The 25,824-nt window shown below is 39.3% G+C and overlaps 1 protein-coding gene across 2 annotated transcripts in view; it reads left to right on the forward strand.

Moving 5' to 3' along the window:
- The window catches only part of trim9 (tripartite motif containing 9), a 45,259-nt gene extending 20,138 nt beyond the window's left edge, over nucleotides 1–25,121 (forward strand). The window contains exons 4-11 of one of the 2 annotated variants that reach the window (XM_044374292.1): nucleotides 10,616–10,726; nucleotides 12,168–12,321; nucleotides 13,062–13,207; nucleotides 16,080–16,218; nucleotides 18,530–18,568; nucleotides 19,877–20,180; nucleotides 20,442–20,604; nucleotides 22,451–25,121. In XM_044374292.1, the coding sequence (XP_044230227.1) occupies nucleotides 10,616–10,726; nucleotides 12,168–12,321; nucleotides 13,062–13,207; nucleotides 16,080–16,218; nucleotides 18,530–18,568; nucleotides 19,877–20,180; nucleotides 20,442–20,604; nucleotides 22,451–22,528 (1,134 nt within the window). In that variant the 3' untranslated portion in view covers nucleotides 22,529–25,121. The remainder of the gene's footprint in view (nucleotides 1–10,615; nucleotides 10,727–12,167; nucleotides 12,322–13,061; nucleotides 13,208–16,079; nucleotides 16,219–18,529; nucleotides 18,569–19,876; nucleotides 20,181–20,441; nucleotides 20,605–22,450) is intronic. The other variant, XM_044374294.1, reaches the window with a different exon arrangement.
- The last annotated feature ends 703 nt before the right edge of the window (nucleotides 25,122–25,824 follow it).

Here is a 25,824-nt window from a genome sequence, read left to right on the forward strand (position 1 = left end):
ACAACAAGGAGAGTTTTCCAAACAAGAAGAAGCAACAAATTGAGACAAAGTACCGATTTCAGGCAAGGTTTTAAGTTAAGTTAATTTTGAGCTTATAGTGGAAACAGTGGAAACTTCTGGATTCCTCAATGGTATGAAAATCACTTTTGTTCTGACATTACTGACATGAACTGAAAGCAGCTGCTGCCCGGAAGGAAAGAAATCCGTCTTAATATTAATGATACACTTTAAAATGGTCGGCTGTTATGTCAAATGTGTTATCTGTAGCTAAATGGGCTGAATATGCAAAAGTGATATTAGCTTTGTATTTGTTCCCAAAGGCTTTTTAAATTACTTTGGAAGATTTATTCACTGCAAGTTACCTCAAAATGCAAAATTATACAACCTACAAAGAAGCACATTTTTTTGTTGTCGCTGCGTATAGGTGACAGTAAACATTTAGTGAAGATTAATGACAAATGAAGCTCGATTCCAATGATTTCAGATGCATAAAGTGACATTTTTCTTTAAACCATTTGCAACACATTGAACGAGGGACATAACTGAGAGACGGAGTCGACAGGAGGAGGAGGAGGAGGAGGGAGAGATACATTTGTGCTGTACAGCATCCAATTTCACGCTTGGACGATCTGCAGAATCAAGGTTTCACACATGTACGTAGGTGGTTTGAGAAACACAGTCTGTGCATGGCAACATGTGAACACACTCAATACGCTCACACACTCACAGATACATACACACACATACCTTTTCCTCCTCCATATTTGAATTTCTTTCAGATGTGAAGCATTTCGTGGAAGCGTCTTTGTTTATATCACTCACAAAATGAAAAACTAGTTTCATTCACGTTTAGCAAACTGCAGATTGTCAGACCAGTTCTGCACCTGCACAACTCTGCCACCTACAGGAAAGGACTTGAATAGTTGATAAAGTTTGACGCCACCTGCAGGCAAAGAGAGTTAAGCCGCAGTTTTAAATTGCTGCTTTTTTCTTTGTATGTTTTTGAGTTTTACCACCTGTTAGCTTAACATAATTAATACAAATGGAATATCATTGTGTCAGACTATCGTCCATTTGATATTAAATAATAAAACGGAAACATCCATAAATACAGTTGAAGATGTAAAACATCTAATGTTAGTTATTTTATTTAATTAATAATTTACTTTTCTTTCTTTATGAACTGGGCTTAACAAGGCTTTTGTCCACCAGACAACAACAGCTGATTAGTGTTAACCGTCTAGAGATCAAAAGATTTGCAAATCATTCAAATATATATAAAATATATAAAAGTTTTTTTTCCTTTGAACAAAATTTAAAAGAAAAAAAAAAAACTGGTTAAATGCGTCCTCCTTCCTTCTGCAAAATAACCGGTAGGACAATCCTGGAGAACAGAGTGTGCACAATGACACCTGTTAAAAACTGTATTCTTTCAGTATCTAGTTGCAAATATACTCCAGTTGACAAAACTCACATTTTGTAGATTAAAATTTAAAATGTAAAACTTCTCACACATGCAGCAACTATAGGACTTTAAAAAAAAAAACTGCAGTAACACTTGTTGCCTGCAGGTGTCATGACTGTCAAAATCAGCAGCAGCTTTTACTTTCTTTCTTTACCCTGTAGATGGAGCACAGACATGTTCACACCTGCAGGTCTACGCTGGTGCCGATGTTACGTTTTCGGACTAAACCTGCAGAGCCTGGTTTTGGGTGGCACTGCGAACACTTAAAGGACATGTGTGTAGACTTTAGTGGCATCTAGCGGAATGGACTTGGCAGAGAGTATGTTTTAATTAGCGTATAATCACCTGAGTCCTCTTCCATGGAGCCCACCATGTTGCTCCGCCATTTTTCTCCAGTTACCCTCCTACAGGCTTGGAAGAGGAGGGGGACGAGTATTCAGTTTGTTGTAATCTGCAACCTCACTGCTAGATGCCACTAAGTCTTACACACTGGTCCTTTAAAATGCAAAATCTGTTCTGTTAATGATGATGGATGATTATTAGGTGGTGAGAGGCACATTGGACGCATTCACACCTCCAAGATGGAGGAATTTTAATGTTTCTCAGGCAGCGCACATCTGATCCCGTCTGTCAGCCAACAGGTCGGCGCCTCGATGTGCTGTTCACTGAATCTTAATGCAAGAAAGACACATTTCTCCGTGATAGATCTGGTTCTTTTTTTGTGTTTTCAGTGTAGATCTCTCATGTGAATCTGTGCTGCTCACTCACTCAGGGACACAACTTCCATCACAGGAGTTTCCCATGAAGTCGGTGATGCAAGAAATGTCTCTCTGTTTCACGTGTTCTTTATTTTTCATTTGCTCCTGGAGGGCAGCGTAGCTCACTTTAGATATGAGGCAGAGGAAAAGGGGGGAAGGGGGGAAAGGGATCACCAGAGACTTTGCCTGTTTTCTGGAGTGCATCTCCAGTAATTGGAGCCCCTCTGACATGGGCAGTCAATGGGATGCTTTCTGCTTCATTAGCATGTGGCTCAGTGGCGTAGGTCGTCCTGCAGCCGTAATTGAATGAGACACATTTCTGTCTCGATGCACTCCTGATGATAATGTAGTCCTTTGTGGTTTTTCCAGATGTAGCATCACAGATAGGATTTATTTGCATATGAAACGCAGATTGTTGCTTAAAACAAAGTGCCAGCTATGCATTTTATACGTATCTAATTAAGAAAATAACTAAGCGCCCCAAATAATCCTGCTGATGCAGTTGCATTTTATGTGGAGAAACAATAAAAAGCATAGAAAACATCAAATCAATTGAAACCTGTTTAGATCCTGCAGCTGACTTTGCATCTTCTACAGAGCTTCACGCTGCTCTCCTCTGGTCCTGGCTGCTGACGCCAAAGCCCGGTCGCCATGGTGACCAGGAGGACATGTTGAGCTTGTTGTTTGAAGATGTGGAGGCGAGAAGTAGTCCTTCATAACATGAGTCAGGTTCATTTTCTTTCCCAGCACATCAGGAGAACTGACCCATGTTTTTGTTTAGATTTCAGAGAGACGGCAAAGTGTCACACTGAGCGCTTATATAAGCATCAACTCACTCAACTATCCAGATAATAAAGTGGTGTTTGCTACTTTATAGTCAGAGCTGAAGCAAATACTGAGGTCCAGTTGTTCAGAGGTGTCACTCAACCCTGTGAAAAACACACAAAAAGTAAAACAAACACAAAACATTTAAAAAAAAACAGACAAACATACAGGAAAAAGAAGTTATATACAATATATAGTTCATTAGTTCAGTATGAGTAACTTAGTCTCCAGATAGTGCAACTGTTTAACTGTTCAGTTACACAGTTTTCTGTAAATTACATCTTTCTACAGTAAATGCTGGTCTCTCATTTTTTCTTTTAATTTAACTTCATGTTTTTGTTGAAAATGTGAAATATATTTAGTCAGACTGACATCAGAATCAGCCTTCAAAGCCCACCATGTGATTGTAAACTCCTCTTCGGGTCATTAAAAATCCCAATTTCCCCAAATACAACACTGAGGACCAGACTTCAGTGTCTTCATAGCGGCTACAGTCCTGTTCATAGCTTAAAGGATCATGTTTTAGGCCCCTAACTTACTTTACAGCCATTCTTTTCACTTTATGTCAGTAGGATCTGAAAACCAACTTACAAAGACTTGTTTCATACATAATCCATCACAGTGAACATTTTGTAGGCATCTTTTAAGTCTTTTTGTCATGAAGAGCAAAGGGCTGTGTTTTTTGGGGCAGTTTTGGATTCACAGACTGTTCAAAAATCAAACATGTAAGACAAAGAGTTAGCAGACATGGACGTTGAATTTTGACATGTCTTGCTTTAAAAAGTTGCCTCTTTACAGCAGACTGAAGTGACTGATAGCGCTTCTCACTAGAACTGCAACGATTAGTCAATTAATTGGTTGGTTGCCAAGTATTTTGCTAATCGATTAATCGTTTTCTGTAATTTTTTTAAGAAAAAATGTCCAAATTCTCTGGTTCCAGCTTCTCAAATCTGAGTATTTTCTGGTTTCTATGACAGTAAACTGAATATATTTGGGCTACGTACTGTTGCTCAGGACAAAAGAAGACCATTTCACCATTTTCTGACATTTTATAGGCCAAACACCTAATCGATTAATTGAGAAAATAAATAACCGTTAGTTGCGGCCCTACCTCCCACAAGTATTTGAATGAACCAACAATCCCTGATGTATTAAAGACTCTCTTTGACAACGCAATAAAATAAATGTACCTTTCTCAAACATGTTTCAGATCTCTACAAACTTATTCTTGATGGCGGGATAAGAAAACACCAGTATGGTCCTTCAGTGTTATGTAGAGAATGTATTAAAGATGATCAAACCGAGGCGCGCTGCCTCCGCTGTCAGTCCCTCTCACTGCATTTCATCTGCGAGATCAGAGCTCTGAGCACTGAACTGATGAGAGATTCTTCTGAGGGCTGATTAGAGCGAAACAAAGTGAATCTGAAACTAAGTCTCACGCTCGCTGTGAAGTTTGCCACCGGATGCTTCGTCCCCTGGACGCCCAGCACGGGTCGTTTAATGACCACATTCACACAGAGGCTATTTTTACTTCCACTGTAGTGGTTCGCTGTCTGTGTGGTTTGTCCTCCATGTTGTCTCCTCCTCGACTGCCTTTGCTCCAGGGGATCCCTGCTCCCCAAAGTCCTCAAGCACTCAAACATAAGGAAGAGTTTAGATTATACAGTGGCTCGTAGATGAACTCAGGAAATATAAAGAACTCCGGAGGCAAATATCGAATGATTCAGTCTCTCACTGTGCGAGATCTGCAGCAGAGACTGTTTATCAGCGGATTTGGCTTGGTGAACATTAAATATTTAGACTGCTGTTGAATCCAGTATCGACCTATTATTTCCCAGTATATTTGTGCAACGATTAGTTGATTGACAGAAAATGAATCGCTATCTATTTTGTTAGTTGAATAATCGTTTTGAGTCATTTTTTAAGATAAAAACGCCAAAATATTCTGGTTCCAGCTTCTTAAATATGAATATTTTCTAGTTTCTATAGTCTTCTACGATAATAAACTGAATATCTTTGAAACTTGGGCTTTGGGAAACAGTATTCGACATTTTTTTACCTTTAATTGACATTCCATAGACTGAACAACTTATCGATTAATTGATAATGAAAATAATCATTAGTTGCAGCCCTAGATTAGATTGATAGAAGATTAATCAAAAACAATTGTAGTCACAGCTTCTCAAATATGAAGAATTGCTGCATTTATCAAATTATAAGCTAAGTCTCTTTGGATTTTAGACTGTTTGGTCAGAATAAACAAGTAATTTAAAAGATGTTACCTTTGCCTCTGTGAAATTGTGATAAACCTTTCAGGAACCATTAATCTATTAATTGAAAAAATAACTAGAAGATCTGTCAATAATGAAAATAGTTCTTATTTGTAGTCTTATATCTGTCATTCTGACTCTTTGCTCTGTTGGATTTCTTGTCATGTTTGTATGTAACAAGTAAAGCTTCTCTGCATTTTTCCTGCGACGGTCTGACTAAGAGATACATTAATACCAAGCAGGCAGCGCCTTGATCTGCGCTGACAGCTGAGTGTCAGTAGAAGTAGCACTCGTCACTTTCTTTAACCGTCATACATACAAGATGGAGCAGAAGGCGTTTCTAATCCCATTATTCAGCTTCCTTTTTTTTCTTGTAACTGTTTAATTTAATGTTTCCTTCCACAATCCCTCTCATCCGTCTTCTCTTCTTATCCCCCCTTTTCTTAACCTCCTTTTGCTCCCCAACATCTTTCACTTTCCTCAACCTCTCTGATCTCCCTCTTTCTCTGCTCTCTCTCTCCTTACGTTCTGCTTATATTCCACTTCCCTCTGTATTGTATTGTCTTCCCTCTGTACTATATATTAACATCATTAAATCATCTTCATGCACTTTCTTAATGTTATAAATGTTCTTACTTGTTCTGTCTACCAGCCTGTATGCTGCTGCTGTAAAGGGACATGTAAGAAAACTGCAGCCACAGTATCTTGCAAGGCCAAAAGTGCTGCAGTGGCCTAATAATTACAGCAGAAATGGATTGATGGAGATAATATATTTTACAGCGAGGCAGCAGGTCCTGCAGACTCACTCAGTTGATGAAATATGGGATAATATTTGCCCCCGTAAATATCTCGCCTTGTTTGATGTGCTTCGGTTGTAGTCAGAGCTTATAGAGAATATTTACATTTGTGCAGCTCTCGTGAATCAAGTCTCTCATTTAAAGTTGTGCTGTGAGGTTATTGAAGTTGTTAATCCAAAGTGAACAAAGTGTTTTAATGATACTGTGTCCCACTGCAAGAGAATACCTGCATGAAGAAATTCATGAAAACCTGCTGTGCCGAACACAGACGATGACCGTAAAGGGAAATATTACTGCACGTTTCAGCACTTTGAGCTCCAGTTTCTATTAATTCTGTCCTCTCTCTCTGTTTGGGATTGTTTTAGCGGCACTGTTGAGCCGCCATGACTCTGTGTGACAAGTCCAACGTGCTTAATCACCATGACAGCCACATATGTCTGAGGGGACGGAGTTTGTTTCCCACGTGAGCTCCGTTCATCTCTGCCGCTGCAGAAACTGTGGCCCACTTGCACAGCCAGCTCTGCCCTCTACCGCTGTCCTGCACTTTGTTTACGTCACTCACTCCTCTCTCTATTTCTTCCTTACTCTCTTTCTTTTTTCTGTCTTAATCCATCTCTCCTCAAGATGCTAAATTTCCTCCTCTACCGCCTCCACCTCGACGCTGCATTCCGGTCCCTCTCTGTTAAATTCAGATGAATAAATCTTCCCTTCACCCATTATCCAGCGATCATCCGGCAGAGCGGTATTGCCGGTGGCTGCCTTTTTATCTTATTCCGAAGCTGATTTAAAGCAGATTTCAGGAAAGATGACTGGAATGCTGAGAGAAGCTGCTCAGTAAGCAGCAGCGAGAGGAAGAAAGGAAAGGAAAGGAAAGGGAGATTCGATGAAAAGTTGTTGTCATTTCTCTGCATCTTTACCATCATGTGAGCTTCCTCCAAATGCATTGTACTCTGTGAATTAAGAGATTGTGATCCCAGCTGCGTGCGAAGCAGCGACAGAGCACGTCTGATTGTTAAACAGCCAGCGACAGCAGTGAGAAACTCTTCCTGGAGCCCTGCCAGGCCACTGCAGGGGTGTGGATGTTCCAGGGTTGACACAGCAGGGATGGTTTGGCCCTGAGCCAGAGACATATAGACTGAATCATCCGAGCTGGAGTGAAATCTCCTCTCACTGTAGAGGAGAGGTTAAACACGGTCCTCTCACTGATTGATTACAGCACTAAAAGAGGGGAATAATTAGAATATGATTAACTTTGTAGGTCTAAAATATTTATTGAGTAGAAAATATTCTGTTTGCATTTAATATTTAATTCTCTTAAAGTGCAGTTAGACTTTCAATTTGTTTTCCTTGGTCTGAACATTGAAGGAGAAGTTGCCATTTTGTATTTGGTTCATTTAAGTTCACAACTGTGGTTGTACCGATGCTCAGCAATCATTTTCGCAGCCCCAGAGGGTATGCAAAACCGCAGATATTTTGGCAGAAGATACAGTAATGGGTCAAAACAAATGTGATTCCAGACCCTGCAACTTTAGCTAAATGTGACTGACTAATCTTTGCTTAAATGCAACCTCCCTGGTGTTCACTGTAGATAAGAGTTCACGAGGAAACAGCTGAAGCAGTGGAAGCGACGAGGCCTCCAGTGTTTCAGAACTTAAAAAACACATTTTCAAGCGTCTTTGTGCAGTTAGACACCCGGGGTCAGTTAAAAATAGTTTCCAGCTGCCCAGACAAACTAAACTGGAACATAAGCCGTCATATTAAACTTACTTGGTGTGGTGCCATTAACACATATTGTCTAAATAAACTGCATCACTCAAGAAAGAAAAGTGATTATTAAACGATTATAACATTCGTTGGCAAAACAAATCACCACAAGGCCCTTTAGTAGCAGTTCTGGACCTTTCAATTGTATCGTACAAACATAATAATAGATGTTCAAATTTCCATTTATTAGCGTTTTAAGGACTTCTCATCCATGTTGGTTTAAAAGTTGAGAGGCCGAACTTAAGGTGGCCTTTTCCCAAAATGTGCCTCTTAAGAGTAAAATAACTTTACAAAGTGCTGAATGTCAATGAAAGTGTCTAAAAAAACATAAAAGCTAAAGATAAATGAGAACCAGCAATGATAAACATGATAAAATGTATATATAAAGGTACTTTATTTGTCACACATACAGTTGTACAGTGAAATGCATCCAACCCAATCTTAAGTATGAGGAGCAGTAGGCAGCCACTGTGCAGCGCCCGGAGACCGACTCCAGCTCTATGTAGATGCCTTTGGTCAAGGTCACTGACAGCAGAATTAATCTAACATACATGTTTTTATGGTGGGAGAACATGCACACTCCACGCAGAAAGGCACAGCCATGAATCAAACCCAGGACCTTCTTGCTGTGAGGCAACAGTGCTGGACACCGAGCCACTGCGCCACCAAATAACAGATCTGTAAAAACACCACTATAAGAAAGTATTAATTGAGAAGTTATCATTCATGTATCCTACAAATATACTTTTGAGCCCAAAAAAATCACCTTTTTTAAGTTATCACCTGTTTGGCTGAGTCATTTATATGCCTTTTAATTGAAATGTCTTGCAACGTGATTAGTTACGTCATTCATTTTGATACATTTCTTGTTTTCTGTGATTCTTCCTTAAAGAGAACGGATGTTTCAGATATGTTTATTATACCACATGAGCTCTGTATCATGTAAATTATATTTTTAGTTTTGCATGTAACGACGTCCTTAATGCAGATGCTCTTTCCTTTAATATGATGGTTAAAAGACCTGCGTATATATTTTTGCACTCTCGTCTTGTTATATCTTATATATATTGTTATATGGTGAACTTGCAGAAGGTCATGTTGAATGTTGCAAATTAATAAGCTGCACTGCTTTATGGGAATATTGGATTCAGACAACTGTTGCATTACATTACATTCACAGCATTCACATCTGGTTATTATAACTGATTTCTTGAGTTCAATTTCCAGAAATTATATCATGATTCATATTGCTATTGTGAAACTGCACACAGAATACTGTGATAAACACTTTTTTATCAATATTGTCCACTGCTATTTGATGCCTGTCAGAGGACAATCCCAAAATCATTTATGTTCTGAATAGATTAGAAAAGGGGCAATAAATAATATTGAAATATGTATTTACCAGGTTGATTACATATGTGAAAGGCCAGTTAATCAGATTACAATCAGCTGTGATTACAGTGGAGTCTAAGACTGTGTTGGACTGTATGTGTCAGTGGTACAATACTTGCATACTTGATGCACTCTGACTGCAGTCATCAGTAAATCATCTTCATGTGTGCTGTCGGTCTTCGGGCGGCTGCAGAAAGGATTTTCCTCTCTGTTCAGCCTTGGAGCCCCTCAGACAGCAGCGATGAAGTAACTGTTACCTAGCAACCCTCGGTCCAGCACCTCCGTTTATTTCACACTGTTGCAAGAGGCTCTGTGGACATCAGTGATAGAGAGGGAATCTCCCGGGTAGCATCGAATGCTGTGAGAAAATTATCAAATCAATCAAATATCTTATTGTACGTGCTATAGGGATGGTATTCATAGCATGTTAGGGGAAGATATTATGAATACCGGATGATCAGCATGTATCCGACAGATTTTTGAATGTCGAAAATGTTTCCTGTGACAAGCTTCAGCCCAAAAATAAATGTCCACCTACAGAAAATTAACTTTTACATGTCTCGGACTCTCATAGTCGCTCAGAAAAACCAGAGGCTAAATGTGTCAGAGCACGTCTCGTCTCTGATGTAATGCTGACGACTGTTCACACGTCCCGCGTGTGAAAACAAAATGTCACTCTCCTTTCCGTTAACGTCAATAACAGGATCGATGTCTACTCAGCCTCCTCTTCCTTCCTTCCTCCCTTCAGTCTGTGTCCGAGTCTCGAGAGAGAGAGAGAAAAAAATCCTCAATCAATCACTTTGACAATCCCGGTGTTAATCTCATTATTTGTATTCCTCCTGGTCGTCCCATTCAGCTTCTCTTCATCCATTAACAGCTTTGTTTAATCTGTGTTTTCCAGCCTCCTCCCTCCATTCGACCTCTCCTCTTTCTCTTTCGTTTTGCCTCCTTTTCTCCTCTTCACTATCGCCATTTTTTTGTTGTCATGAGCTCCATCCTTTCTTCTCATTCATCAACATCTCTCCCTCCCTTCTTATTTACTCTCAATTAATTATTTCTCTTCATCTCAAGTCTTTCCCTTTCCTCCTCTACTCTGCCCTATTAAAACCGCAGCAGCACTTTATTAAACCATCTTTGTGCATTTCATTCATATTCCACTCCAGAGTGATTACAGGAAAAGGATGATGATTAACATATGATTATCTTTGTTTTTGTTGTGTAATTGTATTATACTTGCAAAACTCGATTCCCTCTTGGCTTCCTCCTCTTCTACTTCTTCTTCTTCTTCTTCCTCCTCTTCTTTTTTTGCCTCATTCCTTCTTCTTTTTCTCCATTTTCCAGGTTGTTCGGGATCAGATCTCCCACTGTACGGTGAAGCTGCGTCAGACCACGGGCCTGATGGAGTACTGTCTGGAGGTCATCAAGGAGAACGACCCCAGTGGTTTCCTCCAGGTCAGAGACATAACAAACAAGTTCATTTTGCTACTGGAAGCTTTACCTTCCCCAACGTTTTCATGTCCCAGGTAACAGCAAAAGAAGTGGAGCAGGATGCAAAATGTTTGCATCTATTTTTTGCTCATGACCCCTTAAAGAAAAAACTTAAAGCACCTTTAAAAAGCAAAGCTACAAAATGCCTTACAGTATAAATGAAAAGTAAATAAATATCAAAGATAAAGTTAAGATAAAATAACTAAAAATAATAATGAAATATAATAGAAAAATAAGTGAGTTTTAAGAATGTTCTTTTTTTTAAAAAGGATACTGAGTTTGCCGGCTTGAGACCCTCAATAAAATGATGCAATGTCTGCTTACAATGTTGTGACCAGTTCAACTAAAGAGTGATTTTTTAGGCTAAATCAGGAAAATCGATGTAATTGCAGATTTATGTTTTTACTCCTGTTAATTATCTTGCGACCCATTGTGGGGCTCCCATTCCCCCAAACCAACTTTCATAGAGAACAGCCAGAAAGTAAAGCTGTAAAATCTATTGTGACGAAACGTAAAGCGATGACGATCTATTTTTCTGCTTTTAAAGCTGTAATTGTCACACTTTGTCCTACTTCTACTGGGAGATTCTGTTACATTTTCCCTAAGCAGGGAATTTACTCAAAATGACAAATTTCTCCTCAAAAACTGCTTCATTACTGGGAGCAAATATGACTCAGACTCAATACATGTTAGTAAAAGTGGCCTTTTCTTCCATGTGAAACATAAATGCAACCAAAACCAAAGTGACAGATGAAGTACAGAACAGTTCTGTTTGTTGCCAGGAGAAGTTTTCGTAGCTCTCACTGAGTTATTCCGTCTTGTTAAAATCAAACATATTTGTCAGCTTTGAGTAAAGTTTGACAGTTTGATGGTGAGCAGATGTCGGGCTTGTGTTCTTCTGACTGTCGTTCTGACTGGAGAGTTGAGGTGTATTTGAGGCAATGATGACGAAATATTGTTCACAGCGTCATGATTGTTCTTGATAGTGAAATACAAGTGTTAACCGTGTAAAACAGACCATTTAGAATGAGGTTTTAAGCACAGTGCACAATTATTTCACTCATTATGGTACAATATTTTGAAGGGAAATACAGTACAATGTTTAATTTCCTAATAATTTCCTTGTAAGTTTGTCATTTGTAACTAAATACAGGAAAAATGTTTTTCTTGGAAGAATCGCTCCAGTTATACCCAATTAGATTAGATACTTATTTTCATAGGTGTTGAATTGATGTCGACATTTACCTTAGCAAATAATTGGAATCAATTGGAAGGCACTAATTGAAAACGGTCTCTATGTTCCCCTTAATTAGTACCAAATTACCTAATTTTGATTAAAAGACAAAATGTAGAGGATGATAAAAACATTTGGATACATCTGTGATTTGTCTCCTGCTGCTCTCAGATCTCTGATGCTTTGATCCGGAGGGTTCACATGACAGAGAGCCAGTGGGGGAAGGGAACCCTCACCCCGAGGATGACCAGCGACTTTGACCTCACTCTGGACAGCGGACCCCTCCTGCAGACCATCCACCAGCTGGACTTTGTCCAGATGAAAGGTAAAGGAGGAGAGATAACGGGCAGAGACACCTGAGGGATTTATAGTGGAAGGAGAGGGAAGAGAAAGGATGACAGGCAGCACGGCGGCGGGGAGACTTTTTTTAAACTTGAGGAGGCAAGTTCAAGACCCATCTGCTTTGCGGAAGTGTCTGGGCGAGACAGTAAATCCCTACCAGCCTGTGAACAAGATGTTCTGCAGTCAGACTGCTCTGAGATGGGAGTCAGATATTGTGATGAAAATTTGAAGAGTGTTTAAAGTAATTGGTTTATAGTGACGTTAATGTTAAAATATGGATGTTACAACTTAATTTTGCACTAATATTTACCACTTTACCTCTTAAAATCACACATTATTTTCCTGGTAAACATGAGATTAATTCAGAGGTGATTTAAATGGGGGAACTTGCTGTTATTTTGTATGTATGTTTAGTGATTTGGGTTTGATTTGTGCATTTATTTATCTGATTTAAACAGCTTGGTATCACTGATATACTGTAGGTGTTTGCTAAAATATTCTATAAAATACTTAGAAAGTCAGAGAAGTTTGGTGTGTTGATAATTCATGATTCAGAGGCCTTCGATTAATGTGTTATGAATACATAAATACATAATGGAGTTTATAAATGATAAATATTGAACAGGTCATTGTGCGCTGTAGAGTCATATCCCTGTTCGTGCACGTATGGGTGTCTTTTCATATCTCAGTGGGCTGTAATTTGGCCTGGTTTCCCCTCCTCAGTCCCAGCTGCTCCCATGCTCCAACTGGAGGAATGCTGCACTCAGAACAACAGCGCCACGTTGTCATGGAAACAACCGCCGCTCTCCACCATCGCCGTGGAAGGGTACATCCTGGAGCTTGACGATGGGAACGGGGGGCCATTCAGGGTAGGTTTTCTTCTGCAGGTACAAGTTGAGATTTATCTGTCTTTACTTTAATGGATGACATGACTTTTACTCTTAAAACCTTGAATTGGGAACGTTTCTTAGATTTACATTTAGATCCCAACAACAAATTTTCACCAGTTAAAGACCAGTTAAAGTCATAATTCACCTTTACAGAACACTACTCCCCCTCTCTCTCAACAAAGACTCCTTCATTTGGTGCCAGCGAGGACACCAGCTCAGCCAGGCGAACGTGAAAGCAACGCTTTGTCGCTGAAATCCCTCGAGGCGAAGTGCGACGGCCGTACAGCACAGCTCTTGGGCAATATGAGAGCAGGTCATGTGACGCACTGTAGCTGAGCATTGAATGACATGCCGTCAGGAGAAAGGGTCTGTAATGCAGCTGTCAGCCAGGATGATCCCGCAGGAAGTGTGATCCGGGATCAAAGCGGTGTTCGTACCCTCCCAGAGGTTCACCATGTAATCCATCCACCTTAGACCCTCCCTGGTTTTCCATACATTGAGGCCCCTGCTTTGTTATAACAGCAACTTATACCTCCTGAACAATGCCCTCACTAAAATGGCAACGGATATCTGTCTGACCTCTAAAATTGTAAAGTTCCTCTGTAGACCTGTTGACTCTCATAACAATCATTTTTTTTAAAGTGATGTTAAACTTAAGGATGAAGCCTCCAGCCAAGTGACTTGCTGCTGTAGAAAGTGTTGTTTCACTCTTTAAATCTGGCAAATACTTAAAGCAAACACTGTACAGACTCACTACTCGAAAGGAAATAATGGTTACTAATACAGAGAGAAAAGTGAGGAAGCAATACTCTTTTTTTCCATAGTGGCAGAATCCATGTTGTTCATTTGTTTTGGGGCTACAGTATGTTTGTCCATGTAATGAGAGTAAATGAACAGAGAAAAATCTGCTGTTCCCATTTCCTACTGAAACACAGGAGCAACCGATACAGGCTATCATGTACAGGAAGCAAAAGTATACAAACAAAGCTTCTGCCAAATTTGTACCACAGAAAATGAAAACTCGACCCTTTATCTACCCTCTGCAATGTCAGTCAGAACTCCTTTACAGTTAGTAGGACACCAACAATGTCCTACCTTCATCCTAGTATTGCCCCTGGGCCACTGGAAAGTACCACCCTCAGAGCAGGGACTTTTCTGCACCAGGAACTGTAGCAGAGAAACTAAAGGTCGTCTCTGGTTCCTCTGGATAATTCAGGTATGAGTTCCTGCATTTTATCCAGAGGAACCAGAAGAAGAGTTCTTGCAGTGGAAACAGGCTAAAAGTCACTGTAATCCCATCTCATCCTTTGACCAAACTGAGGTTATGAACACAGCCGAAGCACATTTCTATCAGATTCCTCTATAATATCAAATATCACATAATCTAAGTGGTTTGATATTTGAGGTTCAACTTACTTGTTGTTTTTGAAGCTTTAATTGATAATGTTTTGATGTTGTTACAGTTGATTTTCCTTACTTTTATAACTCAAATTACTAGCTCTTATGGACAGCAAAATAAAACCCTGACAGTGCAATAACTGAGATCAAATACACACACACACACACACACACACACACACACACACACACACACCTTTTCTTCATGTTGAAAATACAATATATAGCACCTCCTTCACTACTAAATGTTACAGTCTCAGTTATACTCCTTCCCTGTTTTCTTTAACTTGTCTTCTCTGATTTCAGTGATCTGTCATCAGCTTTGTCTTTAAAAATCGTTTTAAAATGCTCAGCTTTCATGCTTGCATAAACATGATATTTTTTCTTTGTAAGATCTCTAAATGCTTAAAAAAAAAAAAGAATAACAAATCAGCCCCCCGGCTACACTTTTGACACAGATTTTGTAAGGCTGCACTGGTGAAATTTGATTGACTTTTACACTTTATAAAACTGAATAGATGGGAAATGAGATTACAGTTACTAACACTCAGAGCATCAGCTGAATGCTCCCTGTGTAATGTGAATGGTGCAGCAGCTGTTTGCTGAGGCATCCTGTGTTTTAATTTAGGAAAAGCAGGCAGTGACCTGCCTCTCTGAAGCCTGGTAGCTAAAGCCAGCTGGCCGTAATCTCTCGCCCTTTCGAGTTCATTGTGTGTTCTGTAATCGAAAGTACGAGCCTCTATCTTAATTACAACTGCTCCGTAAGTGGACATTTACATTCAATGTGCCAACAGATCCTCCAACTCTATCCGCTAACTGCTAATTGGAAGGCAGTCGATGCCAAACTCTGTTAAAGCTTAGAGTCTTTCAGTGGTAGCCTGAAATTTACAACACAGATATATGATCAGAGTAAATGTAGAGAATCATCTCAGAACACATTGTGGAACTTCATATTATATTTGTTGTGTTTAAATTTGCTGTTTAGTTTGTACCAAAGTTTGTTTGTTTGTGTGTTTTAAATGTCCGACTGTTGTTTTTGTCTGCCGCAGGTCTGTGCGTCTCTTCAATTTCAACTCAAATCACTTTATGTCATATCTGCGCCTGATGCTTAACTTTGACAAACAAAAATTTTCCAAATTGCAAAGGAAGTTTTCTCTTCCTCTTCCATTCTCTGACTCATTGAGGCTCGCCAACACAGTGCCACGCTGAGCTTGGCGAGTTGTGTCCCCATGTCTATTTATACTCCCATGTGGGCTGCCTCACCCACGCTCAGTTGTACAAACTCACACTCTCACTTATTGCACTCCCTGCCAAATCCAAACGGGACTTTCCTTTCAGATGCAGAGCCTGCTGGGTTAAAAAAAACAGGGCTCTCTGTCTGTTCGGTGTCATGACTACGCACTCGCTGTATCTGCCAGAGCGTCTTCACAGGAAACTCTATGTGTCTTTACAGGAAGTGTACGTGGGGATAGAGACCATCTGCACGGTGGACGGGCTCCACTTCAACAGTACATACAAGTCCAGAGTGAAGGCCTTTAATGCCAGCGGAGTGGGACAGTACAGCAAGACGCTTATCATGCAGACCTCTGAGAGTACGTAAAGCACCAACTCCTCCTCCTACTCCTCCGACTATTGTATATAACTGTATATCTTTAAGAAAAAAAACACACCCTTGAACAAAATCCATCCATTTGTTCCTCTGATGCCCACAAAGTTAGAATCCAAAGAAAGAGCGAAGACTCTAGTCTGTGTTGGCAATAAAACATACTTTCTAGAGCTTCTTGACTGGCAGTAAAGACCTCAGATACAAACCACTTCCATATATGTGTTATTTAAGAAATTTTATTTATATATCACTCTTCAAAACCTTTACAGAAGTGCTTCTAAGAACGAAAAAGGGAACAAGTGTAAAAGCTCAGTTTTGCACAACTCAGAAGGTTTGATTTAAACAAGTTTTACAGTGTCTGTAGTTCAAAACAAGTAACCATAACAGTTAGTCAAGTCCAAACAGGCAAACAAAGAAAAGAGGCTAGGCAAGAAAAGGCAGACAAAAGCAGAACAACTAGATGCTAAGATGATATGCACAGGACACGGTTTGGCAGGGAAGTGGGGAGGGAATGAAGGCTGGTTTATATACTGGCAGAGCTAATTACAAGGAAATAGAGGCCGGGTGAAGATGGTTATAAGTACTAGTTGTTCTGCAGTCGTGACTAAAAGAGGACATGTAAACATAACACAAACTGTACAAACCACAACCAATTTAAGATAACTGAGTTTTAAGATTTAAAAAAATGACAGAAAACAAGTGACATTTAGATGCTGTTTAGAAATGTGCACTGTTTTGATTTCTCTTAGACTATGCAGAGGGCCAGAGCACATCTCTACACTGTATATACTGTATCTTCACTATCACTCTTTATCACTCGTTATTTCTTATTTTTATCATTTACAAAATGGCAACTGCTTTCAGTTGACACAAATAAAATTTAAATTGGATATTCATTTTTCAGCACTTTTGCTTTCCAAGCTACCTGCCACATGTTTGCTACTCTGTGTTTGTGTTTCTCAGGTGGATTTTACACATGATTTTTTCATTTCCGTTTACACAGGTGTTAAATTGCGAATTGAAAACACAGCCATGCTTACTCTTTGGTGTTGTTACTGTGCCAAAATATGTACTTCTTTTTTTGCCTCATCAAACCTTCAAAGAGTCTTGGGTACATTTCCATTGATAAAATGTTGGATTTTTTATGTTATTGATGATGAACCATGACTGTTGTGCATGAACCCAGGAGAGTAACTACTACTGTGATAATAGCTAATGCGGAGCTTAATGAAAAAACAAATAAATCCACATATAATTTGATCATGACTTTGTGTTCTAGCAAACAGCTGGCAGGTATTTTATAACAGGTCTAACATTAGTAGGAGTATAGTCTGCAAAATATTTTCACTTGATGAGATCACAGACTAGAGTCTTGCCTCAGTTTCCTTGTACTTTTGGGAACAACGTGTTCATTTGCAGCAAAAAAATCTTGACTGAACTCCAGAAGATCTTCAGAATAACAAATTGCTGCTGCCAAATTAAACCCTTGCATCTTCAACAAGTCAACTTAGAAATTCAGATTTAAAAAACTTGCATTTTAAGTTTGCAATTATGGTTTTCAAAGTGGTTTTAAGGACCTGAGGGTCATGAAATTTCCTCAACCTATTTTACCTTTTATCTAACACAAAAATGATTGACACTAAAAGCCTTCAACATGTCAGCAAGGTTTTAACCCAACAGCAGCAGCAGGATGTGAATTCTGTTTTAGGGTGTTTTTGAGCTTTTAAACCAGGTGCATCCAGTAGCGGCTGATTCATGTATAATCCGCCCACGTGCTTGCTTTCCCATTAGTTAAATGCTGCTCTGCATAGACGGGGAAGCTTGTCATCCATCAGTGGACCTGAAAGGCCCAGACAGCCTCCCTACCTGACAGAGAGAGCACTCAGCATCTGTTGGGGGCTGCACAAAGTGATCTAACCACTCAGACGTTTTCAGTGTTTTGCAGAGATTTGACCTCCTTCGGCCTGACCGGACTGTGCTTTGATTTAGTCAGAAAGAAAAGCCTGAATTTCTCGACCAGAACAGTTTTTCTCTTTGTTTTCATGCTTGTTCTTTTCAAGTCTCTCCTGGTTTGTTTCTAGGAGCTCTTCAGTTTTGTTTTTGGGACCTCCTCTGTAATCTTTCGGCCACTGAGCAAAACCAGCTTCCCTGATCAAACCTGCTTTTTTACCCTCTCCGCCACCCCTCCCGAAACCTCTACACTGTCTGCTTCACTGCTTTGCTCCACTCTCCTGCTCCCCTCTTTTCTTTCCCCTTTTTCCCTCTCTTCCTCCTCCCCGCTTCATTTCACATTTCAGCTGGACTCCCTCCATGCGATATGCAATCTATAGGCACAGGTATGGACGGCTCTCATTGCTGACTGTTTCCACTTTGATCTCCTCCTGGCCATTGCCTGTCTTCACTCTTAAACCAGCAAGCGGGCAGTTTGCTGTTCTGTGGGCTGCACATATTAAACGTTCAATACAGGCCCCTAATAAATGCCTTTCCTTTGGGAAATAAGGCTATGTAATGAAACTTTACAGCACATAGTGACACCAATGAAAGCTGTGGACAAGCACGTGTAGTGGAGCCCATGTAAAGCACAAACGCCTGCCTGTTAAACTCCAACATTTCTCTATATAGAGTAGTTAAGATGATATATTTTCCAACCCTGAGTCAAGCAACTTAATTATTAGCATTTGATTTATCCTGCTTGAATGTAACGCAACGGCGCAGATGGTTAAAGGCATAAATAATTAAAATATGTTAACATAATTTTCAACTTAATCCCAGAGATATCATTTATGCAGATGGTTTTGGTGTTATTTGCTGAGGTTTGGAGATCTCTACCACCAACATAATACAATGAATGTGAACACTAATTCATCTGTAGTGCTCACATCATTAAAACATGAATATGATCCACTAGATCCACAGATCTTGTTGTGGATGGATTTGACCTTTTTCTTTTACATTTGGCAGAAAAAAGGCCTGTTGAAAATTAAGTACAGGGAGGTTTGTGGATTCTCCAGAGGAGTAACCATTATTTCTAAAAAAGACTTGCTGATGTTGAAAATTTCAAATGCTTCAAACAGCACAAACAAAATTTCAAGTGAAGGCTGCAAAGATCTTGAAACCCCTTCAAATAAAACCAAAACTATCAGGACAACTACAACTAGATACCACTGGGGGATAAGTGAGAAACATGTTTTATTTTCTTTAAATTTAGTGTGAACTGACTGTTGTATGATGATGAAGAAATTACTAAGAATTTAAAGTCAGTTTATTACATCTTTCTGATTGGGAACTGAATCTGGATTCAGTAAACAGCACCTATCTGGTGCTCCAAGCAGGTGAAAACAAATGCCAGTTATTATGAGCGTGACACAGGTGTGATAATTAAATAGTTTCTGCTATAGTTTAATGCTTAGAATTATTAATCATATGATCATAATGGTGATAGAGAATGATCATCTTCTTTCATATAATTATTATTCCTTTTATTAAAGCTATTTTTAAAGTGTAACTTCACCTCATCTGACCTTCAACCTCTAGACTCATGTCACCTTTGTAAAGTCTGTCCAACATGCTCGTGATTCACATCAGGTTTTATAAGTCAGTGACATCACAGATGCTAAATGACAGTTTGTGCTAACTATTCCCAGTCGCTTGGTTCACGTTTGACACCGCCTCCGCCCACCCGGACATCATCTTCTCCAACGACAACCTGACGGTGTCGTGCAACAGCTATGACGACAGAGTGGTGATGGGCAACTCCGCTTTCTCCCGCGGCGTGCACTACTGGGAGATGACCGTCGATCGCTATGACAACCACCCGGACCCGGCCTTCGGGATCGCACGGGGTGACGTCCTGAAGGATGTGATGCTGGGGAAGGACGACAAGGCCTGGGCCATGTACGTGGACAACAATCGCTCTTGGTTCATGCACAACAACTCACACACCAACAGGTATTTAAAGGAAATTACACTCTTTTTTGGTTTTGTTGTTTATCATCACTTCTGCAGCCATGCACTGACAATAAGTTGTTTTTAAGTCTTTTATGCATCTTATATAAAAAGTTTATTTGGAAAATCCATGACAGGATTAGAAGACACCTGCAAATAATCTCTGTGTATCACAAATCTGGCAGGATATTGCAGATAACAGCACTTATTTTATGTAAAGATCTGTCATCTCTTCAGTTGATTTCTCTCTGTGTGACCGTGCAGGACGGACGGTGGCATCAGTAAAGGATCTACAATAGGAGTGCTGCTTGACTTCACACGCAGGATCATCATCTTCCTCATCAATGATGAGCAGCAGGGTCCAGTGGCATTTGAGGGCTTGGAGGGCGTCTATTACCCTGCTATCAGCCTCAACCGAAATGTCCAGGTAGAAAATCATAATGTTTATATCACAAGGTGGTATTAGTTTGTTAGTTAGTTAATTCATTTATTGACTTAAATATCACAAAACAATATATAAATTAACTTTACATGATCAAACAATATTCCATATACAATACACACCAATTAAAAAGAAAGCTACACTTTTAAACTACTTCCATTTCTGAGATGCAAGATTGTTGTAATTATTTGGCTGCTTAAAACATTCAAACAAGCCTTGTGGTGGTTCAGGTCGTTACAGAAGTTGTTTTATAGTCTCTTGTTCCACTTTTGATATCCAATTATACATGTACAGTACATGACATATCTTATATATATAATGTATATATATATGTATATATATAAACTAGGCTCATACTGTATAAATGAATCTACATATCCTCGCTGATATACCACTGCTTGCTTATAGCAATTTTTTCTTGCCAGCTTCCTCCTGCAGTAGCATTTAAATCTACTGTATGCAGGTTTTTAATCTTTATTCAAATGTGTGTTAATGTTTGCAAAATGTAGTGTATGTCAGGCTCTACTTAATGAGTTCTGGAATAAATGGTTAAATTATTTCTGTTTTAAAAAGCTGAACACATTAAAATAACTTTGTATTCTTCATACAGTGTCACAGTAAACAAATGCATTATTCAGCTAAAATGTAATTACAAAATAATTTTCTGTCAATAACATACCATCAATATAAACCTTTTTTTGTTATTAAAATTTGTATTAACTTCTCCAATATATACAAAATATAATGAAACACAAGACCACATATTACAGAAAGTCAATGAAGAACAAATAACAGAACAAAACAAAATAAATACATCTGGGCAAACAGAATTAGCTACAAGTAAAATAAGAAAAAACAATAAACTGCAGAGACAGAAATAAAAAATAAGGGGGTACAATGATGTATCAGTAACTACAACATAAATGGGGTAGCACATTTCCATAAAAAATACTAATTGTAGGAATATTTTCTTCAGTATAAACCATTTATTAAAATTTGTAAGTTGTCAATGCAGTGAGTCTCTACTAACTCCAGGTGGCGCTGTTTCATAGCTGCCTCTGCATTCATACATCCCCCAAGCAAAGCTGCAGGCACAGTTTTTACAAGCAGATCAATAAAGTATCACATGAGTACGGTTATTATTCATTACAACTGCTTCTCCGAGTTTTACAAATATGGGCTTTGAGGATTAAACCTTAAAAGAGGAATCTTCAAAGACTCAAACAACAGTTAGTAGCTTTGAATTTCTTATTGCTCTCAGCCAGTTTTTGTCCTGTGTCTCTTGGTGATGAAAGTAAAAATGCCTCTAAGACAAAACACGTTAGTGACTGAAGAAACAGTTCAACAGCTCCACCCGCAGGCAGAAAATAAATCACCATAAATTATCAACACTTAGAGAATACATTCACAGTTTATGTGATAACTAATATGAGGCTTCAGCTGTCCACATGAGTCAAATCAAGTCAATATCTTTCACAGTTACAGTCTTTTTAGTGCCAAATTCCTTGTTTTTGTCCAATACTTCCACTGCAGCTGAACAGGAAAACACTGTCGGTAGCAACACAAAGAGGACTTGTTTTACCAAAAAGTCTGCAACTGTGGAAGAACTCAACTTTATTTGACAACCTCAGATGACTGAAGCCTCATTATTATTATCTTTTAAATCTATTTTTGCCCAAAACAAGATCTGAAAGGAATCTTCTAATGGTCAGTATGAACAGGAGGAATGATTACAGCGAGAGAAAAACCAAAAAACATTTCAGTGGGAAAAAAAAACTGTGAATCTATCCTTTAAATTTTTATGTACACATATTTTTCTTTTGCTCTTCAGGTCACCCTCCACACTGGTCTACCCATCCCTGACTTCTACACCCCCGGGGAGGCAGATCCGACCGGCTCCGTGTGCTAAAAGACTCACCACCAGTTTGGGAAAACCTCTCCAGGATTCCCCAGGGCTCATCCCACCAGTCCCACTCTCACCCCCCTCACCTCGTCAACTCCCCTCCTCTCATCCCCTTGACCGACTGACCCCGTGACTCTCTGCAAGAGGCCCACCCAGCGCTGAGCCATGCCTTTATCATGCCTAAACCTTGGACTCATGGACCATCCGCAGTACTCTGCCAAAATGGATCTTGACGTGATACAGATAAGCTGTCGCTGAAGAAACCAAATTTAATTATGATCTCAAGCCGGATGGAAGAGGTTGTTTTTTAAATGGGTCGACTTAGAAAAAGGAACTCCGTCATTCCATCTAGATACAATTTAGTGCATTTTACTCCTCATTCTCATCCTGACACACATACAGAGGTAGTCTTTTAGAGTGTGTGTGTGTGTGTGTATGTGTGTGTGTGTGTGTGACTGTGTGTGAGGGTGGGTCGAGACTGGTCAGCAGGTGCAACGATCCACGGATGAGAGCAATAGTCCCGACTCTCCGCTGCTGTCACTGTCGTATCCTCGTCCGTGTAAATGAGACGCTTTTCTTAGTGGCTTAGCTCGTGTGAACCTTCTGTATCGTCTGTAAAAAAAAAATAAATAAATAAATAAATAAAATACAGCATCGGCGTGTAAAATGCTACGGGAAGCGAGGCCTTCATGCAGCCTTTCTCTGCGGTGCAGCTCTCAGAACAGGAGGGAGGGTTTTTTGGTTTCGTGTATCATACGAGCGGGCGATTCTGTTCATGGAAAAATGGGTTAAAGATGACGACTGTGAAGCTTCTTGAATAAGGTGCTAAAGCAGCTCGCTTAGTTCTGGCTTTTCTACTGTAGGTGACTGAATCCTGGTAGTTTTGTAATATTGTTATTGAGATTATCTATTGCAAAGAGGTGTATAGCTAAATAAGTTATTGATGTTCAGAGTTTTTCCAATGAGAATCCGTCATTGTTCCTTTATTTGATGTATAGCTATTAAAGCGAGGAAGACGCTGAATTTTTTTTTTTTTTTTTTGTCGCTTTAAAAATGTAGTTTGGAGTTTGTTCTTGAACTGACGAGGCTTTTCGGTTCGCTTTACGTCCTACAAAAGCAACAGGAAAGGTGACGATGTGTTGAGACATCGAATTTGGGCAACAAGTGGTTAGAAGTTTCTTAAAAATGTTTCCTGGCAGCACTGAGTGAACTCATGTGATTATTCTGTGGGAACTGTTGCCCAAAAACGTTGCATCTCAGCCCAGACACATACAGCACATGTCTAGCATACACACTAGGTGCTCTCCTGTGTTTGAGCTTCATGGGTGTGCCTTCTTCTCCCCCTTTTCAATCCTCCCAAACGATTTATGAAGCTTTGCTACAAACTAGATTCATTGCTTCAGCAGAGTAACCTGCAACATCTGTGATGCCTGACTTCACCTGCTGCTACATATTTTTTCTATCGTAAAAAGGGCAAAACTAGACAGTAATCATGTTTGCTATGGATATAATAACCACACAGTATTTAAGGAAATATTACAGTCAGGTACGGTGAGGTGTCGTTTCTTAATTTTCTGTGATTTTTTTTTTGATTGTGGAATCATCTGGGATCAATATGACATGGTTGGAGTAATGGCTGCACTCAGAAAATTACAGATATAATGTCCAGTATGATATGTGCATGTATGCTGACACTTGTAAACTAAACCAGGCAGCGTTCAGTAAGCTGCACAGCTGACTTCAAGCTTTGATTCATTTAATTGGCCTGTTTTTCAAGGTGAGCCTTTTGTCCGGCCGTAATTATAAAGCTACAGCATAAAACCAGAGGGGTCACTGAGCAGCGAGAGCTTTCCTTTGAGACAGTGCAGCCATTATCACGGCATTACACAACCTCAGATTCCAGGACAAATAAACAAAACAGCTTTAGTTCAAATAAAAAACGGTTCATTAAAGGGATTTTCCATATGTCCAGCATGAGATGACACACACTTCTGTTACTTTTCAACGCTCTCGTAACATTTTCTGTGTGAATTTGTGAAGCTAGATCAGTTTGTTTTTGATTGAAAAATAACATAAATGTGTGTTTCTGACCTGAACACATGGAGGTGCTGAAACTCAACAGTGTGTGATTGTAACATTTATTGTTTCTAAACCAGCCAAATACGCTTTAATGATGTTAAAACAGACCCGGGGATGATTTGACGTGAAATCATACTTTTATGAATTATTGACACACAGTCGCTGGGCGATACTGGGTGTCTTCAAATGTACATACATACTGTATGTGTGTGTGAGTGTGTGTGTTACCTGCATTATAACCTCATTTTAACTCCAAAGTGATTATTTTTGCCCCGTTTGATCTGAGGTGGAATGTCATCACTCGATATTATTTACAGTGATACTCGAATATGTCTATTTTATGGATATGAAATGAACATTGTTATTACTTTGATTTTAACACGGTATGATTACTATGATTGTTATAATTATATGTCTATCATTACCATATTACTGCTATTATTATTGATTCTTTGAAGTGTAATATGAGCCTCTGTGTTTTCTGTATGTGTGAATATTCAATAAATAGGTGTCAACAAGGTGTTTCGATGCCTGGAATATATATCTGTCTGTCTGTCCGTCTCATATTTTATTGTTTTTACAACATTTAATCAAAGTAGATTTAATCAGTGTCACAAAAAAACCCTTTTGTGACACTGATCATCACAAAAAACAGATCTCTACAAAGTGATTTAAATGAATTACAAATAAAAAATGCATGTTTGCATAATATAATATTTACCCTATCTCCAAATGTAGTATTTAGTAGATTTAAAGTGTCTTTTTGGACACTGAGTCAGTATTTAGGAGATACTTATTGAGTTTGTGTGGACAGGTCTCTATCAAATTTACACATCTGGACAATTTTTACCCATTATTCTTTGCAAAACTGCTCCAGCTGTCAGGTTACATGAGGATCTTAAGTCTTTTTCAAGTCACAAATTCTCGATTAGATTGCAGTCTCGGGACTTTAACATTGCTTTATGCTTTCCTTCATTGTCTTCCAGCTCGCAGGTTTCATGCAGGATTTCTCTGTTGTATTCATTTCTTCCTCCATCCTCACAGTCCTTTCAGGATTTACTGCACAGGAGCTTCCTCACAGCATGACGCTGCCTGGCAGTGCTGTGCCTCATGGTGGGGGTGGCATAATCATTATGATGATGTGAAGTGTGACATGGGGTTTAGTCTAATGGCAAAAAATCTCAGTTTTGGTCTCATCAGATCAAAGAAGCTATATCTAACAC

This window comes from Thunnus albacares, chromosome 15 (genome assembly GCF_914725855.1).
Source record: "Thunnus albacares chromosome 15, fThuAlb1.1, whole genome shotgun sequence".
Lineage (NCBI taxonomy): Eukaryota > Metazoa > Chordata > Actinopteri > Scombriformes > Scombridae > Thunnus > Thunnus albacares.